The 15701-nt window shown below is 48.1% G+C and overlaps 1 protein-coding gene across 2 annotated transcripts in view; it reads right to left on the reverse strand.

Annotated features, from left to right (window-relative positions):
- Positions 1 to 682: 682 nt before the first annotated feature.
- The window catches only part of Ltbp2 (latent transforming growth factor beta binding protein 2), a 92878-nt gene continuing 77859 nt past the window's right edge, over positions 683 to 15701 (reverse strand). Inside the window, exons 19-36 of one of the 2 annotated variants that reach the window (XM_090344478.1) lie at positions 15168 to 15287; positions 14105 to 14227; positions 13745 to 13870; positions 13203 to 13328; positions 11886 to 12008; positions 11682 to 11807; positions 11115 to 11237; positions 10231 to 10362; positions 9820 to 9945; positions 9154 to 9297; positions 8132 to 8323; positions 7582 to 7665; positions 6799 to 6927; positions 6352 to 6489; positions 6106 to 6273; positions 5574 to 5846; positions 1728 to 1877; positions 683 to 1450 (exon numbers count right to left, since the gene is read on the reverse strand). In XM_090344478.1, coding sequence (XP_090200604.1) covers positions 1305 to 1450; positions 1728 to 1877; positions 5574 to 5846; positions 6106 to 6273; positions 6352 to 6489; positions 6799 to 6927; positions 7582 to 7665; positions 8132 to 8323; positions 9154 to 9297; positions 9820 to 9945; positions 10231 to 10362; positions 11115 to 11237; positions 11682 to 11807; positions 11886 to 12008; positions 13203 to 13328; positions 13745 to 13870; positions 14105 to 14227; positions 15168 to 15287 — 2549 coding nt within the window. In that variant the 3' untranslated portion in view covers positions 683 to 1304. Of the gene's footprint in view, positions 1451 to 1727; positions 1881 to 5573; positions 5847 to 6105; positions 6274 to 6351; positions 6490 to 6798; positions 6928 to 7581; positions 7666 to 8131; positions 8324 to 9153; positions 9298 to 9819; positions 9946 to 10230; positions 10363 to 11114; positions 11238 to 11681; positions 11808 to 11885; positions 12009 to 13202; positions 13329 to 13744; positions 13871 to 14104; positions 14228 to 15167; positions 15288 to 15701 lie in introns of both variants that reach the window. The other variant, XM_090344477.1, reaches the window with a different exon arrangement.

Genomic DNA, 15701 nt, shown 5'->3' on the forward strand with positions numbered 1-15701 from the left:
TAGTGTTCATCTCCATATCTTCAGTCACTTGTGGCCTTCTTTTACATTGCCATGCAACAAAGAAATGAGGTCAAAGTTTGCCTTTTATTAAATAACTTTTTCCCAACTGAGCATAGTCATAGGTTACTGACGGAGCTGGACACGGGCTAGGTACAGTCTCATCTGTAATGTTAAGGCTTAGCCAACATTGCAAAGAAATTTGGTCTAATTGGAAATAAAAGCCAGAAGAGCCACAATGTACATTTCTCTATTCCATTGTGATTCTGAACTCCAAGTTAGCATGAGTTGAAGTGAGTCTCGGCTTGGATACTCAGAGGGGTTCTAGACTGCCATTTTCTAGAGGGGAAGAGGTAGGGGGTTCTGAGTACAGAGAATCACATTGGAAATCTGCCTTTGAGTAAGACCACACTAGAAAGTAGATCGTTTTATTGTTAGCATACCAGTTTAGCTTTCATAGAGGGAGCCTGGGAGAGATTTGATTGTTGTAAGCACACATTTAACAGAGGGCTTCGGAGACAGGCTCTTCTCTTGTAGCAGCCCTTGCTGTTGGTGCTGCACAGGGGCCATAACTGCATGGATGGATTTTGATTATTTACTTACCCACAAGTACTAAATGCTTTCTTTGAACTTGTCACCCCCTTTCATACTAACTGCTCATAATTTTAGATTGCCCTCTTGTGCTTTACATTCAGCAAGCCAGTATCAGTCTTGCTTCTCTGAGATGAGGGGCTCTTCTGTCCCTCATGTGGGACCACCGAAGAGGCTACAGGACAGAGACTTAACAAAATCAGCACCCATGCCAGATAGATTGGGCAGCAGTGATAGTTCTGAGAGGTGATATGGAAATCACCCCCCCCCCCAATCCTCCCAAACTCTTCCTTGCTCCATAGTCTGAAGGATCCCCCCCAGGGGATGTAGCCTCTGCCTGGGTTGTGGAATCATCCTGGATCAAGGTTGGAAAGGGGTTTCTGCAGTGTGAGGCCACAGCACCTTGCATATTGGAACAGCCTGAGGGATGGGTGATGGCTGTCTTTGGTAAGCATCTCATGGGAAGACCAGGACAGGTGGTGGGCTGGGCCTCATGGCCAGTGGCTGAAGCATTAAAGCATGTGATCATGTCTGAGCCAAGCAAGGGCATGGAGGCAGTGAGGAAGCTCACAGCCAGAGGTGAAAGCACATAAAGCTTGACTGCAGTGTCCCGGCCTGATGTCATCATGGTGTTTTCCCTGCGAGGAAAGCATTCTCCAGGCCCCTGCCTGTGATGAAGGCTGTTTCCAGGTAACTGGCCACACCAACCTCTCACACTAGTCCTGGGCAGCACAGTGTGGGGGGCCTGCCTCAGCCACATAACCTGGGGAGCAGTGGCAGCGGTAGGAGCCCTCTGTGTTCTCGCAATGACCATTGGCACAGAGTGCAGCAGGCCCGTTCAGGTCATCACATTCATTCACATCTAAAAGAAAAGAGAGGGGAAAGTTGAAGGGTGCCCTGGCCTCTGTCCTGCAAGTGGAACCCCGAGTGTGACAGCCACTTCCCCAAGCTATTGCAACTCAATGACGGAAAGCAAGGGCAGCGACCTCATAGTATGCCCAAGACCATGCACTCAGCCTTTCCTAGCCCAGTGTTAGACCTTGCTTTGGCTTGCTCATCACCTGGATTCACACAGACATGCCCACTAGGGGGCAGCAGCACATTTCCCATTTCCCTGCCCTACCATGTTCTAAGCTTACCAACACATGCCATGTGGGCTGTGTCCAGCTGGAAGCCCTCAAAGCAGTCGCAGGTGTAGCCTTCTTGTACGCGTACACAGCGGCCATTCTCGCAACCATTCAAGATGCCACACTCCTCTGCCTGAAGTCCTTCAAATGCAACGGGCAGCTCTGCTAGGAGAGAAGTTAGAAAGAGGATGAAACTTGTGCTCAGATCTCAGCCTCCCCAGAACTCTTTGGTGGATTGTGTACCTTCATGGACAAGGGAAAGTAATAAAATTTGCACAGAAAGATGCTAAAATAATCTATACTCTTATGTTGTTTTAGGTGAAAAGTTTAAGGTGGAAGATGTGCCATATTTATTGAGTATTTTGTTTTGATTTTTTGGTTTTCACTACTGAGGTTTGAACTCAGGGCTTGCTAGGCAGGCACTTTTATTTTTTTCTTTATTTTTAAGGTACATATACTTTTGCCCAGTGTTTCTCTATAGCCTCCAGTGGGATCTATAGATCCATGTAGCTGGGATCACAAGTATATACAACGACTCCTGGTTTATGCACTGAAATGGGGGTTGTCTTATTAACTTTTTGTCCAGGCTTGACTTGAACTTTAACCTTCCCAAATTGCCTTTCTAGTTGCTGGGTTATCTCAGATTGTTTTTTTGTTTGTTTGTTTGGTGTGTGTATGTTGCATGCAGGTCCTGGGACTTGAACTCAGGGCCTGAAAAATGTTCCTTAGCTTTTTCCACTCAACGCTGATACTCATCACTTGAACTACCCTTCTATTTCCAGGTTTTTGGGGTTAATTGGAGATAAGAGTTTCAAGGATTTTTCCTGCTCAGGCTGGCTTTGAGCTGCTATCCTTGGATCTCAGATTCCTGAGTAGCTAGGATTATAAGTGTGAGCCACCAGTGCCCAACTTATTTCATGATTTATTTTTCTTGCAGTTCTGGGGCTTGAACTTAGGGCCTGAGCCTCATCACTGTCTCTGAGCTGTTTTGCTCAAAGCTAGAACTCCACCACTTGAGTCATAGTTCCATTTCCAGCTACTTATTTATTTATTAAAGATATCAGCAATCTTTTATTTAACTAAGTGCTGCCCTTCATTCTGAAGGAAATGATACAATTTCAAATTGGAACATCCTTATCAAGAAGCAGTATTAAGAACATACTGTTGATTAAACATACAACCTTCAACAAAAATAAAGTTCATCTACTTCATTGGGAAACAAAATGAACATGGATTTGTCCTTTGAGTCAATGTAATTCTCTGTGGGTCACAAGTTCATAGATAAGAACAAAAACAATGAAAGGTGAAATAAACTAGTCAAGTTTATGGTTATCCTGATTTAAAAAAAGAAATTCACAAACTCTTAACTTTCCAGACAAATCTATTTGATGTCCGTGATCATATTAGATTTCATTTATCTATTTCTTTTTGGTGCTTAATTACAGATAAGAGTCTCATGGACTTTCCTGGCTGGCCTGGCTTTGAACCTCAATACCCAAATCTCAGTCTCCTGAGTAGCTGGAATTATAGGCATGAGCCACTAGTGTCTGGCTTTGAGTTGCTTTTTCCTGGGGCTTGAACTCTGGGCCTAGTACCCTACCGCTTGAACCACAGTGCCCAGAGTAGCTAGGATTATAGGCATGAGCCACAGGTGCCCAGCTCAGTTATTGGGCTTGAGCTCAGGGACTAGGCTGTCCTTGAGCTCTTTTGCTTAAGGCTGGTGCTGTACCACTTTGAGCCATAGCTCCACATCTGTTTTTTGAGTAGATAATTGGAGGTAGAGTCTCATGGGGAATATTGCCTGACCTGTCATCAAACCACAATCTTTAGATCTCAAATTCCTGAGTAGCTGGGGTTATAGGTATGAGCCATTGGCACCCCGAATGAGTACCATTCTTTTTAGACCTCTTCCTTTGCTTTTCCCCAGTTTTACCTCCCATCTGTGACTATAAGCTCAGTTACTTTCTTAATGTAGCTATTAATTCAAGCAACAGTTCCTTTAAAACACTGGTGTTAAACCTATATTCTTTATTTTGGTGGTACTGGAATTTGAACTCAGGTCCTGTTGCTTGCTGTGCAGGTATTCTACTTCTGAGCTATGCCTCCAGGCCTACATTTTCATTTTTTGAGAGAGGCTATTACTATGTAGCCCTGGTTAGCCTTGAACTCAGAATCTTCCTGCCTCAGTCTCCAGAGTGCTAGAATATATAACAAATGTGTGCCACTATGCCTAGGCAAATGCTATATGTTGTTTATCATACCAATACTGGGCTTGAATTCCAGACCTCATAATTTCTCTTGGCTTTTCTGCTCAAGGCTGGTACTCTACCACTCGAGCGACATTTCTACTTCCTGCAAGTACTATACTTTAAACAAGAGTTTTTTAAAAAAATGATATTTAATAATGTCAGGCTTCTGACCAGTTGAGCATTTTTATTACACTTTTTGGGGTTTGGTGTTGAGAGTGGAAGCCTCATTCGACCAAAACTGCTACCTATTGATATCCTGCAGATATGACATATTGTCTTCTTCTTTTTTTTTTTTTTTGCCAGTCCTGGGCTTGAGCTCAGGGCCTGAGCACTGGCCTTGGACTTTCTCAAGGCTAGAGCTCTACCACTTGAGCCTCAGCACCACTTCCGGCTTTTTTTTCTATATATGTGGTACCAAGGAATCGAACCCCGGTCTTCATGCATGCTAGGCAAGCACTTTAACCACTAGGCCAAACTCCTGGCCCCGACATATTGTCTTCTATTTCTAAACACCCTCCTATGCAGCTTGACAGGTTGATCCTAATCAGTCCCATATGGTGGTAAAGGGTCCATGTAGGGGGGGGTCATGCCTGAGGTCACCACAATGAGAGGGTGTGTGTGTGTGCTAGTCTTGGGACTTGAACTTGGAGTCTGGGCTCTGTCCCTGAGCTTTTATACTCAGGTTGGCATTTTATTTGCTAGTCATGAGGCTTGAACTCAGGGCCTGAGAACTGTCCTTGGACTTTTCTCAAGGCTAGCACTCTGCCACTTGAGCCACAGCTCTACTTCCAGCTTTTTCTATGTATGTACCTAGAAATTGTACGTGGGTCTTCATGCATGCTAGGCAAGCACTCTACCACTAGGCCAAACTCCCAGCCCGGCACTCTACTATTTAAGCCACAGCTCTACTTCTTACTTTTTGATGATTAATTGGTGATAAAATTTTCATTGACTTTTTTGCCTAGGCTGGCTTTGAACTGTGATTCTCAGATCTCAGCTTTCTGAGTAGCTAGGATTACAGGCGTGAGTCACTAGTGCTTGTCCATAGTGAGCTTCTAAAGTCACTATAAACCCTTATTTCATGTTTCAGACAATGAATGCAGGGTTTTCTTAGAGCAGGCCATCTAGCATCCTCAACCAAGCATGCTGCTCTAGCTGTCAACTCCCACAAGAACTGGCTGAGCCAGTGCTGACAGCTCACGTGAGATCTGAGGATCATGGCTCAAAGCCAGCCTGGGCACGAATGTCTGTGAGACTCTTAGCTGCAAGTAACCACCAGAAAACTGAAAGTGGCACTGTGGCTCAAGTGGTAGAGTGCTAGCCTTGAGCTAAAGAGCTCAGGGACAGTGCCCAGGGTGAGAGTTCAAGCTCTAGGACTGGAAAACAAAAACAAAAACTATTTGAGGTTCTGTGTCCCTGTGTGAGTTCATCACAGGGACTGGGTGTGGTCTGAATGGGCATTTAGAGTCCTGAGGGACTGTATTGAGCTGACTTGGGCATCTTTCCCCCTCCCCATCCTCACCCCGTGAGCAACATGACTGATGGATGGAATAGGTAAAAGAGGCATAGCTTCAGTGCCCACCTCTTCCTAAGTTCTGCAACAACACACCTGGATGAATGGCCACATAGTGGGGCTCGAGCTCAGAGGGCTGCAGAGGCGACTCAAGGACTGGTGTGGTGTCCCCCCGCTGGCTGACTATGTTGGGGAAAGGGGGCTCAGCAGCAGTGTCCTCAGGGCCCAGATAGTTGTAGAAGGGTGGGCCATACAGGCTGTAGTGAAGATCATCTGGGACGGGACCATACTCATAGCCTGGCTGGAAGTGGACCCCAGCCTCCCGCTCTGCCTCAATCCGGGCCACGTTGCAAAGCTGAGCATAGACTTCTGTCAGGGAGGAGAGAAGAGGGAGAAAGTGATCTGGGCTTCTGCTCTTGCTAGCTATGCCTGGCAGGACAGTCACTGGGCTGTCTTCCCCAGGAGAAAAGGAACATGCAGACTTACATGTGCCTTTTGGAATTATTGGCAGTACTTCCAACCCATACCTTGTCCCCCAGCAACAGGGACAGAAGATATCTCCCTTTTTCCCTTACAAGGTGATACCTCTCCTTCTGGACTCAAGTCCCACCCTTCAGGTATGCCTCACCAGAGTCCCTGGGGGGACACAAGGCACACTGCTGGCTCCAGGCTTCGCCATCCTGGCAACAGCATTCTGTGTAGGTGGTACGGTGCCTGCGCAAGGGTTGGCTACACACATCATTGGTGACTTGTTTCCAGCAGATGTCCATGTGGATGTCATGGTCAGGGAGGTCCTCTAGTGGCACAAGCCAGAGAGAACATGAGCCCTACCCAAGGCTTATACCTTCTGCTGCCCAGGCCCTAGGCTACGTACCTGTGCTAGTGCTGGTATTCACACAGCGCTGTCCACTGAGGTCCAGAGTGAGGGGTGGAGTACAGAAGCAGTAGAAGGAGCCCTCTGTGTTCACGCACTCACCGTTCTCACAGGCCATGTCCTGGCACTCATTGTGATCTATGGTGGCAGGAAGAGTGGCTTAGTGTCTAGGTAGCCTGTTCACACACTGTGTTCTTGGAAGGTTTTGACTAGGTAAATGGCACCAAGGAAATAGGCATTGTATTTGTGAGTGATCAAGAAGATTCCCCTTCCCCAATTTAGCCCAGCTTGGAAGACTCCCCTTGGGGATAAACCCTGGTGGTCTTGGGCTGCCCTCACCTTATACCTGATTGCCTCAGCAGGCATCCTCCCCCAAAAGGAAGATTCCCAGAAAGGGTGAGACTGGCTGGCAAGGCTGGAGGTGGGAGGAGTTTTGTGTGACCTCACCCTGGCACTGTCTTTGGGAGGCATCGTAGTGGTAACCAAGATTACACAGGCAGATGTAACCAGGCACTGTGTTGAGGCAACGACCATTCTGGCAAAGAGTAGGCCCAAACAGCACACACTCATCGGCATCTGCAGAAGGGCACAGCAGGAGGCGGGGAGTACATATGACCAACACTCTCAAACATAACTGTCTTTTATGTGTTAGATAACTTGAAACAAGTTGCTTAAGTGCACCTTGCCTTAGTTTCCTATCCAAAAAGTAGATAAAAACCACTTAAAATCTTACAGTTATCCCGAGTATTAAGAGGCACTAATATGTATAAGGAGGCAGAAATAGTGCTTAGTATATAGCAAGTGTTCAAGAAAAGCTACTTCTGGGTCTAGCTTCAGGAAAAGGGCACTGAGAGACTCAGTACCTGAAATGACCCAATGGGAACATGGGCCTCCCAAAGTTAATGGTTTGGTATATGGCACCAAGGAAATGGGTGTGGTATCCTGCCTTGTGCTACAGCGCCCTCACTCTGTCTTTGTGCCCAAATGTTGGGGGATGAGGGTACCACAGTCAGTTAGGGTGCACCCTGAGGGAACAAGAAATGGAGTGTGGGACACTGTAGCAGAAGTTCCACCTAAAACTCTGCAGGGAGTTACCTCTGGGGCAAAAAGATAGAAGCCATATATGAAGGTTCAGGGTTGGATTCAGGGCTTCTAAGGACCACTGGAGGATTTGTCCATGGCCCACTCTGGCAAGTGGAATTTTGGGGAGGAAGATGTCAGCAAGGTTACCTGTGTACATGGTCTGTCCAAATGTCCAAGCTCCTTCCACAGGAATGTAGCCTTTACCACTGGGGCAGAGCTCACTGAATTCAACTGTATAGGAAGGCATCCTAGCTCAGACAGGGAAGGCTATGTGCCTTCTCCCATTCTTTGCTTTCTTATTTACTTTTGAGATTAACTTTTTTTTTTTTTTTTTTTTTTTGTGGGACATGGGGCTTGAACTCGGCCTGGGCACTGTTCCTGAGCTCTTCAGTTCAAGACTACCACCCTACCCTTGAGCCAAGCCCCACTTCCCGTTTTCTAGTGGGATAAGAGTCTCAGGTCTTTTTGTGCCCGGGCTGGCTTTGAAGCTTGATCCTCAGATCTCAGCCTGCTGAGCAGCTAGGATTACAGGCGTGAGCCACTGCACTGGCTTGAGATAAACTTTCAATCCTCATGCCTCTGCCTCCCAAGTTCAAAAATTACAGGCATGTACTACCATACCTGACTCCTTCCCACCATTTTAAATTGTCACTACAGAGCTGATTCTTAAGAGGATCTGGGGCCCTTGAGGCCTTACCTGAGTCCTCAGATGGGCAAAGATCACAGGCATCTCCCCACCTGGCACCCTGAGTGCAGCAGCACTCAGCCTGTGTGGAGTTCTGGCCCAGGATGCTAGAGCAGGATGGATCACCACTGTGCCCAGAGTAGCAGTCCATGCGGATGGGACCTGGGGTGTGATCTCCTGTTGCAGCCTCAGAGATCCTTTGAGCTGTATATGATAGATAGTCCTCATTACTGACTGTTCATGGCCCTTAGAGGCATCCAGCCCTTGAATTTATCTTTTAAATTTAATATTTATATAAGGTTATAGTGTGCAAAATGCTGCCTCCTGTGTCATCTCTCTTGGAATTCTCAGCATCTCTACAAGTGACTGCTGTTATCATTTCCCTTCTACAAATGGAGAAATTGACTCTGAAAACACTATTAACCACAATGCCTCTGATGCCAAGCCTCTTTCTTTCCTAGTATGCTACCTTTCTTCCTCTCTTGTGGGCTGCCCTCACCCCTGATGGGTGATATAGGCATCCCTTTGCCTCACAGGGACTCTGAGCTTCTCCCACCCTTCCTTGTTCCTTGCAAGGTTCTCCCCTTGCATTTTCCCAAGTCAGCTAAGCAGGTGAGTCCTAGTCAAGCCTGGGGTGAGGGACTGAGCCTGCAGAATGAGAGATGGGAAGGGAATATTTTGGCCTAGAACAGATATAAGTTCCCTCTTACCATGAAGACTTAATTGGGCTTAGATGGATTTAAGTTTCCCCTCAGATATAACCTAAGGTCTCTGGGGCCACTCTAAGTCAGCATTCAAATTTCCTGGGCCTGTATAGGCCATCATAGCCCTGCAACCTGGACTCTGCCGGGCCTTATGTAGGCCCACTAAGTCCTGGCTCAGACTCCTCAGTCTTCCACATTCCTTTCCTAACCTGAATCTAGTCCTTGGGCCCAGTCAACTCTTACTGGCTAGAAGGTAGAGGGGTGGGTACCTTTTGTAAGCCTTAGAAACATCAGAAGGGGAGGGCATTGTGGGAGTTTGCCAGGTCTCACCTCCAGACACCCGAGGACGACAGTGTCCCTCTTGTGCATCATACTCCTCTAGGTCACTGGTACAGAGGCACAGGAAGGAGCCTTCCACATTCTCACAGAGTGCAGCCCCACACACAGCTAGCATGAGCTCACACTCATTCACATCTGCCAGGAGTGAGGACAGGCTTGTGAATAGGCATCCCACATCTCCTATCTCCTGCTCCTAGCCACAGCCCAGCCAGGCAGGTCCTCCTGCTCCCAGGAGACCATGCCAGGCCTTGGATTAAAAAAAATAGACAAAAGATTGTGGAAAGAAGAGGGGAGTTGCAGGAAAGGGTCAATTCTTCCCCCTTGGCACACTGGTTCCTCCATGGGAGGTGTGCTGGGGTGTAGAAGTAGGTGCTTTCCTTCATGTACTTGCTCCCTCTGCTGGTGGGACTTGACCATATCTCTATCTATCAGGCCAGCAAAGATAGGTGCCAGCTGGATGGAGCATTGAAATCTCTTCCTTAAAACTTTCTTACCCACTTTTTTTTTTGGCGGGGGGGTATGTTGGAATTATGTGACTAGAAATATTTTGAGAGGAGGTCCACAGATTTCCATCCAGGACAGTCAGGATCTGAGGAGGTGACAGGATGCCAAGGGCTATCCTTAGCTCAGACCATGTGTGGTCCACAGACTTCTTACCAACACAGTCCCAGCCTGATGGTGATGTCTCGAAGCCCTGATCACAGAGGCAGCGGAAGGAGCCATCTGTGTTGTCACAGAAGCCGTGGTTCCCACACACCGTTTCGTTGGCACATTCATCTATGTCTGTGAGGAAGAGAGTGCATATGATCTCCCTATTTGCTGGAAATACTTATTGACTGGATTATTAACATAAACATCAGTAAAAAGCAACTTCAACACAGGACAAGAATGTTCAAACAGTTACATTTCTCTTTAGTTTTTCTTAAGCTGTGTTGTTTGGGAAATACACAAACTTCAAACAGTTACATGGGCAGTGTCCTCAAAGAAAACTATTTCTAGCTCAATATAGGGGAAAGAAAACAGTTGTCCCCAGCTCTCTCTTCCTCCTCCCCTCTCCCTTTTACTCACCAATGCAGTCTCCAGTTGGAGCCATGTAAAAGCCAGGCTGGCAGCCCAGAACACAGCGATAGGAGCCAGGGCTGTTCTCACACTTCCAGGCCCCACACACTGGGTCTTGGTAGTCCCCACACTCATCAATATCTGTCCCCAGGGAGAGGAGACTGATGTAGTTAGGTCACTATTCTAGCCCTATGTAGCTATCATTATAAGGTCATGTCTAATAATTTCTGCAGTCTTTAGTTCCAAATTACTATGCTAAGTTCAATCTCAACACATCAATGCAGGATAGTTTCCTCTGACTCAACAGGGCTGGATATCTTAGCAAGGGAACTGTGTGTTATTTAGGAAACACTGAACTCTTAGCCTACTGTAACACCCCTTTTCCTCCATCTTCACCTGTTCCCATCAGCAGATAACTTTCTCTTTATATGAAATAAGCTTACAATAGTAGTTTCTGGGATCTATCTGCAAATATGTCTCCAATTAACCACTAAGAAACAAGTAGTATAAGTGGCTTAAGTGGTAGAGCATCAGACTTAGAGAGAGGAAAAAAAAACAACTAAGTGATAATGCCCAGGCCCTCAGTTCAAGCCATAACCAGCACACATACACACACAAAGACGTTGACTAATATATTGACTAATTTTGGCCTTCAAAGTTATATTGTGTGTTGTGCTAGTAGAGAGTAGACTTGTCTTTATTTTGTCAGCCTTGGATGGTCCCCGAGCCAGCAGAGGCTCAATGAATATACTGTCTGTCCTTTGGATGATTAATCTATGAAAGCAGTGTTTCCCAGGAAGCTACAGTTCCTCATTTTAGGGAGCTGAGGCTAGACAGAGGTGGAAGTGGACAGATGTGGGACAGATCCCTGTATACCCCCTTGGAGGGCTTACCTACACACTCTCCACTTTCTGGGGAGGGCTGGAAACCAGTCTGACACAGACAGTTGAAAGAACCCTCGGTGTTGACACAGTGTCCTCCAAGACAGGGGTCTGTGGTCGCACACTCATCCACATCTAGGACAGAGATGCCTGACTGTAAGCACACGCAGCCTTGGGTTCCTTCCCTGTCAGAGCCCTGTGCCGTTTCCTCTAAAATTCAAGTATCCCAAAAGAGGGCAGAAAGTGGGACTTGGTGTAGGAAAGGGCTAGACAATCTGAAGGAAGAGTCCAACTGGAAACCAGAGACCATATTGTGAGAAGGATCCATGCTGTCAACAGGGCAAAGGTGACCTTCAGAAGGTCTGGAGAGGATGCATCCCTGTGAATACATCTCAGGCCCTGCTGAAGGACTCTGAGTTTCTCTGAGACTCCCTCAAGTTGCTCCTGTCCTTACATCTTATCTTCCCTAGTGGCACCATGTTTGGTTTGATGTCAGCACTGGCATATAAAGGGAGTCTACTCTAGACATAGCCTCTGTTCTGCTTTTGGCTCCTAGATATGGCCATGCTGGCCACTCACCTTGGCAGCTGGTACCCTGCTCTGTGCTGGCAAAGCCAGGAGCACAGAGACAGAAGAAGGAGCCATGGCTGTTGAGACATTCTCCATGAGGGGCACAGTGTTCCTCCCCCACGCACTCATCCACATCTGCAGGGGCAAGAGGGCAGAGTGTCTCCTGTGTGTCCCCACCACCCCAGAGCCCCAGTGGGGAGACTGGCCACTCACCCTCACATATGGTGCCATTGGCCAGATGGAAGCCTGGGGGACAGAAGCACTGGTAGGAGCCTGGTGTATTCTTGCATTCACCTCCCAGACAGGTGCTCAGGGAGTCCTTACATTCGTCCACATCTGCAGGGCCACATAAGGAAGGAGGTAGCTAATGGTGGTACCTTCCAAGGACAGGACTAAGGGTCCATGGGCCATCTTTTCCTTATAGAGCAACACAGCTGAAGGAGCAGGATGATGATGGCTCCTTCCTCATTTCCCTGCTCTCCCGGGTCTGCATCTCCCTGCAGCCCTGGTCTATAGCTACAGCCCTATGTCCCTATTCTGGCGGGAAGGGCTCCAGTTTCACTGAGAATTGGGAAACCAAGGAAGCAGATACAGTGAGCTTGATATAGTAACAAAAGTTCTTTTGTTTAATGACACATTGTCATATTATGTAGCCCAGACTAGGCTTCAATTCATGATACTTGTCCCTCAGCTTCCTCTGTGCTGGGACTGCAGGCATAAACCACTGTACCCAGCTGAAACTTGATTGTTAAAGTTGCCTACAGGCAGGTTGGGGAGTTTGGCCTAGTGTCAGAGTGCTTGCCTAGCATACATGAAGACCCGGGTTCAATTCCTTGGTACCCCATACATAGAAAAGCTAGAAGTGGTGCTGTGGCTCAAGTGGTAGAGTGCTAGCTTGAGGAAAGCCCAAGGACAGTGCTCAGGCCCTGAGTTCAAGCCCCAGGACTGGCAAAAAAAAAAAGTTGGCCTATAGGCAGTCTGGTATAGGATAGAATTGTTCGAAGGCTGCTATTGTTGTTGTTGTTATTATTATTATTAGTTTCATGGCTATAACTCAGGGCTCAGATGCGGTCTCTGAGCTCTTTTGCTCAAGGATAGCACTCTATCACTCTGAAGCACAGCACCACTTCTGCTTTTCTGGTGGTTAATTGGAGATAAGAATCTCATAGACTTTTCTGCCTAGGCTGGCTTTGAACTGCGATCCTCAGATCTCAGCCTCCTGAGCAGCTAGAATTACAGCCACCAGCACCTGGCTCCAGGGATATTCTTGTGAGGCATGCTTGTAATAACAGATTCTAAGGCTCCTCTAGAGTTCATATAGTGAGTCTACAGAAGGCCTAGGAAACCACATGCTAAAGAGTCTAAGTGAACATTATAATCCATGACCCAGAAGCTCACTGTCCTCTACCTCCACTGAGTCTTTCTCACTTTCATTCAGGGAGGTGAGAATGGGTGTCCCCAGGGAGCTCATCATCCTAGTGGAGGAGTTCATGTTCCTTCCTGCTCCCGCACACTAGGGAGTGCTCTTACCTTCACAGGTGTGGCTCAGGGGGCTGGGCCAGTAGCCCCTGTCACAGTCCTTGCAGGAGAAGGAGCCCATGGTGTTAGCGCATACTCCTGTGGGGCACACTCCAGGGAAGGTGCACTCATCCAGATCTGGGCAGACAGACACAGCCAGGGACCAGGAAGGTTACCCCACCTGAAGAGGCCCTCACAATACCTCTAGCCCCCCAGTGGAGCTTTGATGACACCCTGAACCCATAAAGGGTTCTAGATATGGGTCTTCTATGCATGTATCTCTTCTGTAGAAAACTCTCTAGGCACCTCTACCCCCAGATCCTCTCCTGACTCTGTACCTTCTATTCTTCCTGTCCTTACCTCTGAGCAGGGAGATTATGGCAACAGAAACTCTCTTTGGGGCCAAGTGCCCTTAGGGCCGTTAGGGCCCTGTAGCATATCCCAGAGCCCCTTGGGAGTTGCCCATGGTTGGGGGGAAGGGAGGACAAACTGGTACTTTTGAGGATCCCGTAAGTCTTGTATCTGAACCCTCTTCCACTGCTCCCCAAGGTTACCTTCACAGGCAGTGCCATCTTCATTTATCCAGTACCCACTCTCACAGACCGAGCAGGTAAAGGACCCTTCGGTGTTGAGGCATAGGCCCGTGGGACATGAGACCCGGCTGGCACACTCATCCACATCTGAAACCAGCCATTGAGCTCTGTGTAGGGCTCTGCCAAGCAGGCATGGCAGAGCAGCAGGAGACTGACAGGGGGACGGTGAGGGGGAAAGCATGAAGTCTTGGTAGGGATGTGCTGGGTAAGCATGGGGAGTGACATGTGATGACCAGGACGGGGTGTGGGTTATGTGGGAAGGGGAAGGGAGCCACGGGCTGGACTAGCCCATGGAGGGAGATTGCTTCAGTATCTTCGTACCTTGGCAGCCCTTCTCATCTGGAGTGATTTCATAGCCTGGCTCACAAGAACATCTAAAGGAACCTTCCAGGTTGACGCACCTTCCATGGGCACAGACCCCAGGGGTCAGACACTCGTTCACATCTGTAAAGAGAAGTCCAATATGCTCTGGCCTCCTTTCCTTCATGCAGCCCCCTTTAGGGCTGGCTTAGAGTATCAATGGTAGGCTGGGGAATTAGCTTTCAGAAGGGCTGTAGCTTACTTTGCGGAGGACCTGAGCCATATTCCCCCATTCTACTCAGATAGGACAAAGTCCTTCCCTCATGAGCTTCCCTTGGCACCATGTAATAATACAGAGCACCCTGTATATATCCTTAAAAAAGGAGGGGCATGTCCTTCAGTCTTAGGACTGGTTTAGTTCAGCCAAAGGCCCTTGTATCCCCTCATTGTGGTCTGATTCTAGTCTCCCACCTGCCACCAACACGTTTCCAGTCCAACAACCAGCTTCAATAGGTGAGCACATAGTACAAAGAGAGGCCAGACCATGCACGGGTGGCTGTGGCCATCTCAAGGGCTTGGGAACCATCTGCCCTCTCCAGAGTCTCAAAGCATCTATTCAAAGCACAGCCCCGCCTGGCATCTGGACCCTGAGCCCTTCTTCCTGTGGGGGCTGAGGGGAAGAAGTGCTCCTCCTTCTACTGATCTGTAGCCCTCTTTGGAGTGAGAAACACAACTACTGTTCAGTGAGTGGTACTGTTCTGCCGAAGAGTAGAAGGCCTGACTGCCAACTCCCACTAGCACTCAGTCTCTACTTAAGACCACTCCAGAGGAGTCAGCCACTGAAGCCTCTGGAAATTTGGGCTGTCATTACAGAATGGCCCCCACCCTGGCTGATTCAGAAGGCAGAACCCCATAACTGAACCACACCCATGTCATACCCAGTGTCATGTGGGAACCCAGTTCACAGAGGACAACAGCCTGCAAACCACTTCCTCTGCCCATGTCTGTCTCTCCCTGTGGGTGGGCTCAGCCAGCAGTCCCAAGGCTGAACAGCCCTCTCAGCGCCTTGGCAAGCAGCCCTCACCTATACAGTTCCCGTTCTGGCCCCTGTAGCCATCTTCACAGGTCAGGCAAGTGTAGGAGCCAGGGGAGTTGATACATCTCCCTTCAGGGCAGGTGCCAGGATGACGGCATTCATTGATATCTGTAAAACAACAACCTCTCCTCTCCAGTCATCCCTGAGAGCCACAGCCCATACGTAGCTGTGACACAGCAAATTCTTGACTCTGCCCTTTGGGTAGGGGTGGAGGAGAAAGATGTTCATTTTTACATAAACAAAAACCTAGGAAAAAATGAGAATTGCCCTGTGTTCCCAACTTGACCTCCCACCCACTGGACAAAAGAGAAATGGAAGAATTTAAAAGTGAGGACGGTTGACTCCCTGGGTGGGTATCGTAGGATGTGGTTAGTGGTAGGAGGTCAGAGCTCTGTTTGGTGAGTTGGACTGTTTGTGTTAGGCCTTTGCATCTCTCTTGGTGAAATCCTTTATAAATTGTGCTTGTCACTACAACCAGTTGGTCTGTTGCCTTAGGCCACAGAGTAGATAACCCAGGGACTC

This window comes from Megascapheus bottae, chromosome 14 (genome assembly GCF_031878675.1).
Source record: "Megascapheus bottae isolate mThoBot1 chromosome 14, mThoBot2.hap1, whole genome shotgun sequence".
Classification (NCBI taxonomy): domain Eukaryota; kingdom Metazoa; phylum Chordata; class Mammalia; order Rodentia; family Geomyidae; genus Megascapheus; species Megascapheus bottae.